The sequence below is a fragment of the Mytilus edulis genome, chromosome 3 (assembly GCF_963676685.1).
Source record: "Mytilus edulis chromosome 3, xbMytEdul2.2, whole genome shotgun sequence".
NCBI lineage: Eukaryota > Metazoa > Mollusca > Bivalvia > Mytilida > Mytilidae > Mytilus > Mytilus edulis.
The window spans coordinates 968,127-976,066 of NC_092346.1; the positions used below are offsets into that span (position 1 = coordinate 968,127).

At 33.4% G+C, this 7,940-nt stretch overlaps 1 protein-coding gene across 1 annotated transcript; it reads right to left on the reverse strand.

Annotated features, from left to right (window-relative positions):
- Positions 1–358: 358 nt before the first annotated feature.
- On the reverse strand, positions 359–6,296 carry LOC139518198 (putative leucine-rich repeat-containing protein DDB_G0290503). Its single transcript, XM_071309884.1, has 4 exons — positions 5,481–6,296; positions 4,949–4,965; positions 1,567–1,781; positions 359–594 (listed from the first exon to the last, which is right to left on the reverse strand). The coding sequence occupies exons 1-4, from the start codon at positions 6,294–6,296 to the stop codon at positions 359–361; spliced, it is 1,284 nt and encodes a 427-aa protein (XP_071165985.1).
- Positions 6,297–7,940: the final 1,644 nt, after the last annotated feature.

A 7,940-nucleotide genomic window follows, 5' to 3' on the forward strand; every position in this document is an offset into this window, starting at 1 on the left:
GTAAAAAAATAATGATTAGCTATAACTTTGCCTCTAAATAGATTTTTGAAGTATAACGATGAGACATTATAAAACTAGCATACTCTGAGAGTATAACAAAATTCAAACGTATTTTCATCTTAATGTTAAAATAGAAAAAGAAGTGTTGAGTTCATTCTCATTTATAAGCGTTTCTGTTTCAAATATTTGTTTCCAATTGATCAACTCCCGCTTAACTGCATAAAAAAAACCCAGCTTAACTATAAAAAAAACCACAAAAAAACTATTTACAAGGTTGTGCTGCTTCAAGTTGATTTCGTGTTTTTCACTAGTTTACCTAAAATTGGGAATGAAGCTACTTCGCTAGATCTTCACACAATTAGACATAATCACCGACGCTGCTTTTTTCCACGTTCTCTTTTATCTCTTGAACTTTTGCCTGTGGTAGAAGTGGGAGTTTATTAAGTTGTTCCTCCAAACGTTCGTACATGCCTTTAACTTTTTGTTCCAAATCTTTCCTACTCTTTTCTGCCAATGCCTGAATTTCAGCCTTAGCTTTCTTGCAGTCTTCGTCTATCCGCCGTCGTCTTTGGTCTAATAATTCACCTTCTGTTGCTGGATCATATGCGATCAGTTCTCAAAGTGAGGCTGTATTTGGAACCAAGTGTTTTTTTCAAATGTTCGTGTACGCGGTTGCGACTAGTTCTACAGCATAAGCAACGGAATTTACTGATGCTGCCATTTCTAAAACGATATCTCTTGTAATTAGATCTACGCTGTATCTGCCATCCCTCAAACGCTTATCTATATTGACCGTATTGATGGAGACATTTATCGGCATCGCTTTGCAACTCTTCAAACATTCCAGGAAGAATCTGAGTCTTCTCCTCATCCGAATCGTTAACTAAAGTATTAACCATATGTCTAATATTCTGTTGGAACTGCATGGTATACATTCATAATCTTTCAGTCAGTTTAGTTGAAGTCTGGAGCTGGCATGTCAGATAACTGCTAGTAGTCTGTTGTTATTTATGTATTATTGTCATTTTGTTTATTTTCTTTGGTTACATCTTCTGACATCAGACTCGGATTTCTCTTGAACTGAATTTTAATGTGCGTATTGTTATGCGTTTACTTTACTACATTGGTGTTAGAGGTATAGGGGGAGGGTTGAGATCTCACAAACATGTTTAACCCCGCCGCATTTTTGCGCCTGTCCCAAGTCAGGAGCCTCTGGCCTTTGTTAGTCTTGTATTATTTTAATTTTAGTTTCTTGTGTACAATTTGGAAATTAGTATGGCGTTCATTATCACTGGACTAGTATATATTTGTTTAGGGGCCAGCTGAAGGACGCCTCCGGATGCGGGAATTTCTCGCTACATGGAAGACCTGTTGGTGACCCTCTGCTGTTGTTTTTTATTTGGGCGGGTTGTTGTCTCTTTGACACATTCCCCATTTCCATTCTCAATTTTATTCGTATTTTGTCCATACTTTTATGAGCTTCCATAAATGCTTCACATCCTGAGTTACTTATTTGAACCAGACATACCCGAAAGGAGCCAGGATATTTGACGAATTTGAATTCACCTTCTGGTATTTGTGTGTCTAAACAAAGATCTATTTTCGTTGCTACAGCCATTAGTTGACCTAACATAGCTATTGAAGTAGGAGCAGGCATCAAAAAGTGTTCCCAATTGCATATCGAATCGATCTTTGATACCATAAGATCCTTTCTTTCTATCCCAGTGTTAAGTTTCTTAATGATTACCGTACTATCCACGTTTTCTGTCATGATAGATAACCTGCAATGTATTATTTGTAATAAGTTGGTTTGATAAGACTGTATTAGTACCATTCACAACATGGTTCTTGCAATTTTGATTTAAAAATGTCAATCCTTTTCTGATACCTATAAAACATACTTTTATTACGATTATAGCCTTCAAAAGACTACTTTTGCATGAAGAAATATTTTGCAGTTAAAAATTAAAAAAAACGAGTTTGTTTCAGTGTAGCCAAAATAGATTGTCAATTGCGCTGGTATAAGGATTTTGACAATGATATTCATTTTGTTGGTTAATAGTAAATAAAAAATTCAACCAAAAAATGAACTTCAAATAGATCTGAAATCATTTAGATATGTTTAAATACTTATACAATGTGATATAGGTTTGTGTCATTAGAATCTTTGGTTAAAACATCGATAGACGATGTTGTTGCCGAAACTTTACTCGTAGCCTATCCAAACGCGATACACATGCATGGGATCCTGGAGCTCTATAAAAAATTGAAACTAAGATACTACAGAACTTTTAATTCTATTATTATTCATCAAAAGTTTAATCAATTAAAGATCTGAAAATGTTCATGCCAAAACCTTAGCGCATTTAAATCATAGCAAGACATGACATTGTACGAATAAAATCTCTCAAGCTAAAGTATATTCCGTTTTTTGTACACTTTTAAATGTAATATCTCAATACAATAGAGTTTTTTCAGATAGGTCTTGTTTCATTTTAGATATAAATAGATTAAACGAACATTTATGAATTCTGGTCAGTCGGTATGACGACTCAATTCTTAGTTACGATATGTTTACTGTGGATTTGACCACAAATTTTTTTAAAGTGACTGAAGAAGTCATGGTCAGCTTTTCTTACTTTCCATAGTATGTTCACCTCGAATGCAGGAAGTCGTAGGTTCGAATCATAGTCAGGTCAAACCAAAGGCTGTGTTTTGCTGCTTCAGCTCTTAGCAAATCATTTAGGAATGATAAAAGAGGAGCAAAAGATACCAGAGGGACATTCAAACTCATAAAAAAACACCTGACATCGCCGTGGTTAAAAAAGACAAACAGACAGATAATAGTACACAAAATAGAAAAAAAAACATAAGCAAGAATTTTCTTTAGTCGGAAATTTTCTCGGAAATCCAATCAAAATATTACGTCCGATAGGTCACAATCTAGTATGATGTTGTTTGTAAAATAAAAGTGTCAATCCAACTGCTGAGAATATAAATGTCTATTCATTTCTATGTCTGAAAGTTTAACTTTAGTGTCTGTATTTATATATTGTTGTCACGGAAATCTCTAGAACATTGTAAAAAGGAAAGTCCGAGAAAACCGTAGAACGGAAGATTCTAGAACAATGTAACTTGAGAAGTTTCTGGTATCGTTATGCAAGTCAAATTAAAGGTTCCAATCATTCCATCAGTATCTATGATTGTTCCAGTGATTTTTAAACTGCACAGTTGTAAGATTATTTTGTAAACAACTATAAGGCCTTACAAAACAAATTAGGCCAACATAAATAAATATCATAATTACAATATCATAACAATATGAAAATGCATGTACCACGTCAGGAATATGGCAGTTGTTTTCCATTCGTTTGATGTGTTTGAGATTTTGATTTTGCCATTTGATTATGGACTTTCCGTTTTGAATTCTCCACGTAGCTCAGTATTTTTGTGATTTTGCTTTTTTTAATAGCTTCTTTGTGAGCAGGAAAACAAGCCCTTGGATATCGTTTCAAATGGGAGTATCGTTTCAAATGGAAGATATATACTCCCTATGCAGTCGCTGCTTTTCAAACTCATTGTTTATTTTTAGATGTAAGTCAAGATATGTCGCAGACTTGTATTTAGTTTAAATGTTTAATGTCGTCATTTTTCAGTTTCAAATAGGACGTCACTTGGCGTAGAGGTTTAAACTTATTCGGATGTGTCTACTTTTGTGTTTCAAATGTCTGGTTATGTAAATGTATTTCAGTTGTTTCCTGTAATTAGTTAATACTTCAGTTTTATCATGTACATCTTTTGAATATTCATTTTATAAAATTTACTGTTTGCAAAAGTATAAATTATTCTAAATTATAGGGATTTTCTGGTAACTAACAGAAAACTCTTGCCGTTTTTGGCACAACATTTTTGATCTTTTGGTCCTCGATGCTGTTCGACTTTGTACTCGTTTCGGCTTTCAAACTTTTGTATCTGGGCGTCACACGTAGGTCTTGTGTGGACAAAATACACTTCTGGCGTATTAAAACTTTGAACTTGTTGCCTTTTGTTGGCTGTTGTTCGTGTGATTTTTTGTCAATTGTGTTCTCCAATTTATTTATATTGTAGTCCTGTGTTGTAATTTTGATGTTATATTTCACATGGCCATAAACGTGCGAGGTTTGGCATGCCACAAAACCAGGTTAACCCACCATTTTTTCCTTTAAAAATGCCCTGTACCAAGTCAGGAATATGGCCATTGTTATATTATAGTTCGTTTCTGTGTGTATTACATTATAACGTTGTGTCGTTTGTTTTCTCTTATTTTTGAGTGTAAATTCACATTGCGATAAGACGTGTCACGGTACTTGTCTATCCCAAATTCATATATTTGGTTTTGATGTTATATATATATGTTATATTTGTTATTCTCGTGGGATTTTGTCTATGTGTGTTACATTTTAGTGTTATGTCGTTGTTCTCCTCTTATATTTAATGCGTTTCCCTCGGTTTTAGTTTGTTACCCTGTTTTTGTTTTTTGTCCATGGATTTATGAGTTTTGAACAGCGGTATACTACTGTTGCCTTTATTTAGCCCGTCAGTCTAGTCGAAAGCGGAGTTAATATTCAAATACCCTTAACATCTTTTCGTCCTGAATATGCATTATATTTGCCGATGGACTTGCAGCAGCCATCATGCATCATCCCCATCCATTTGTAGTTATGTTTTGTTCTAGTAAGATGCGTTGTTCATTGTGCTATTGAAGGAAATGGTATTGCCGAGAATGTTTGTACTCATGCCATTTCTCCATTAGTGCGTCTGTTTTTTAGACTTATAATAATTATAAGCTTTACGCAAACAACTGAAAAAAAAACTCCGAGGAAAATTCAAAACGAAAAGTCCATTATCAAGTATCAAAATAAAAGCTCAAACACATCAAACAAATAGAAAACAACTGTTAAGTTCCTACCTTGGTGCATGCATTACCTTATAAAGAAAATATTTGATTAAACATGGTTTTATAACTAGCACAAACACTGACTTGTATGACTGTCATATAGCATTCCATTATATTAACAACGATTCTTTACAGAACAATTGTTATCTAATTGTCTTAAACGTGATTTGGTACAGGTTAATACTTTTAATTTATTATGGCCATCCTTGACATATTTTGATTATTGCTTAATATTACATAATACAGATTCATATTTTATTGATTTTATAACAAAATTAGCACTGCACCACAATGTTACACAAATATTAGGTGTTTAGATTATATATTAAAGTCGCAAACTTCTGAAACGAAAAAAACTACATGGGAATGAAGAAAGAAAAAATCCTATACAACAGTAACTACAATAACAACCTTCAAAATACACGTAAGCTTGTTCGGAATTCATGATGCATAGTGAATGGATTTCGAGTTTCAAAGATTTCAATTGTTGCATAATAGGAAAACGGCCTTCCAAGAACTGAACACCATCGAGATGCTCTATTACCTTTTCTATACTTTCTTTCAAATTCACTATTAGTATTTTGATTTTTCGCCTTTCATTTAGAATTTCTACTCTCCCCAACGTAATGTTTATATAGTCATGGCACTGCGATATGAACGACTTCTGCTTAGTTAATAACTTTAATTCATTTAACAGTTTTGTACGATTAATTTCAAGACCATTCAACATAAATTTCTTTTCATCGGTTTCTCCAATAATTCGATTTAGTTTTGCCTTTCTTGCCCTTAACTTATTTTCTTTTTCTTGTAGCTCCATCCTCTCCTCATCTGCAGCTTTTTTCACATTTTGTAGATTTGATTGCGTTGCTTTTGTTGTAAATCTGCCTATTTTAGCTGATAATACACCGACTTTTGAGCCAAGAGTATTGACCGTTGCCCGTGTAAGTAGGTTAGTACCACCAGTTACAAGTTCATGTTTTAGTAGTGCATGAAATTCCTTTGTGGTATGTTCTTCGACCTGTCTTTCAGCAATCCTCACTTGATCAGTTGCCCTACGAACTTCATTCTCTTCTATAGAAGTCTTATAAGACAATGATATTATTTTGCTGTTCAAATCTTTCATTTCATTTTCATATTCCTGTCTTTTTAAAACAAGCCGATTTATATTGTGTGTTATGGCATTTTCGCTATTATTTATATCTTGTTCTGCAAGATTTAATTTTTCTTCTGCATTTTTTGAAAGTTTTTGAAGTCGGCGTTGGTCGAAAATTGGTTCATTTAAACACAAAGCAATATCTTTTAAAATTTTCACACCATCTATAAACGTATTCCATATATGTTGCATTCGATTTTGCGCCATCAAAGAGCGTGTCTGTTTATATGAGCTAGCTGACTGGATTCTATAGTGTATTCTGTAATTTTGTAGATTCATTTCTGTTCAAAATTAAAAAAAAGTTACTTCTTTACGTACTGATAGATGGTTAATAAGTATATGTCGTCACTCTCACCATGCAATCAAAATATATCGGTTTTAGTCAGTTATCCATATTCAAACTTAATAGTTTGTAAACATAACAGTATATTTCGATATTTGAATATTGGACAAAACGTAAAAATCATTTATGCGGTATTATTTGTTTTTGGTATTGTGTAGAAATGAAAATCGTGAGACACGTAGTTTAAAGGCTTTGTGTTCATCGCATGTAATTTTTGAAGAAATCTTCCACAGAACGGTTAAGGTTTTTGATGGTGTCAATTATAAGGTGCACAACAATACAAAGGCAAACAAATACACATATATAAAATTAAAGAATTGATTGCTAGTTACTTAACGTCCAATGGATATTACAGATTAACAACTTAAACAATCGATCATCTTTATTAAGTAGGCTGACCCGGGGGTGGGGGGGTGGGAAGGCGGGAAATTTGAACTGCCACTAGACATTCGGGTATATATACTCAAAATAGAAACTATGATTACAACGTCATACGCCAGATGCGTGCGTTTTGTCTGTCAATACTCATTAGTGACATTGGATCGAATAAAAAAGTTAAAAAGGCCAAATAAAACGATGAGTTGAAGAGCATTAAGAACCCAAAATTCCGAATCCGAATACAAATAAGGTAAAAAAAAACTTTGCCTGAGAGAGTTGAAACCTAAGTTTCTTAATAATTTCAAAATTTATAATAGGACAATTGTGTCGTTGTTCTCCTCTTATATTTAAAGCGTTTCCCTCAGTTTTAGTTTGTTACCCCGATTTTGTTTTTTGTCCATGGATTTATGACTTTTGAACAGCGCTATACTACTGTTGCCTTTATTTGGTAAAGTTTGTAAAATCATGTCAGTACCGAAGTACCGACTACTGAGCTGATGATACCCTCGGGTACTGATAGTCCACCAGCAGAGGTATCGATCCAGTGATGTAAAATAACACGTTTAATCATTTCGTGCGTCCGAAGCGCTTTTCTGGATTTAACTTATTCCTGGGGTAGAAAATTCGTGAAGGTTTGGAAATCAGCTATAATTAAAAACCAATTGTTCAAAGAACAATTGAAGGTCTTTCAACCAATAAGGATCTATTTAGATATGAAAATATTAAAATTCAGTTGAAAATGTCAGTTCCTATGGCTTAATGATGTATTTATATGAATTTTAAGCAAAGGTCAAAATCTAGAACGTCCAATTAACCTATGACCTTGACCTCAATTTCAAGGTCATAGACTAAACATCTCAAATAAAAAGACACTAGTTCCTTAATATGTATGGTTCATGAGTAAAATCACTTTACGCATAATTCTTAATATAAGAGGGGCGAAAACTCCCTTTTTTGGTTTACGCACCCTTGCAACCAAAATTTATAAGTTACGACATGTTGCAACTAACAATTAAGTAAAAAAAAAATGTCGATATCTTATAAGGTTAATGAAAAAAGGTGAAAATAAGCCAAAATCAAAATTTAGAATTTGACCTTGACCTTTGACCTTGACCTATTTTTCATTTTTT

Coding starts and splice junctions, on each gene's coding strand:
- LOC139518198 (XM_071309884.1), bottom strand. CDS start 6,296: ATGGCGCAAAATCGAATGCAACATATATGGAATACGTTTATAGATGGT. Junction 595..1,566: donor AGACACACAAATACCAGAAG/GTGAATTCAAAT, acceptor CATATGATCCAG/CAACAGAAGGTGAATTATTA.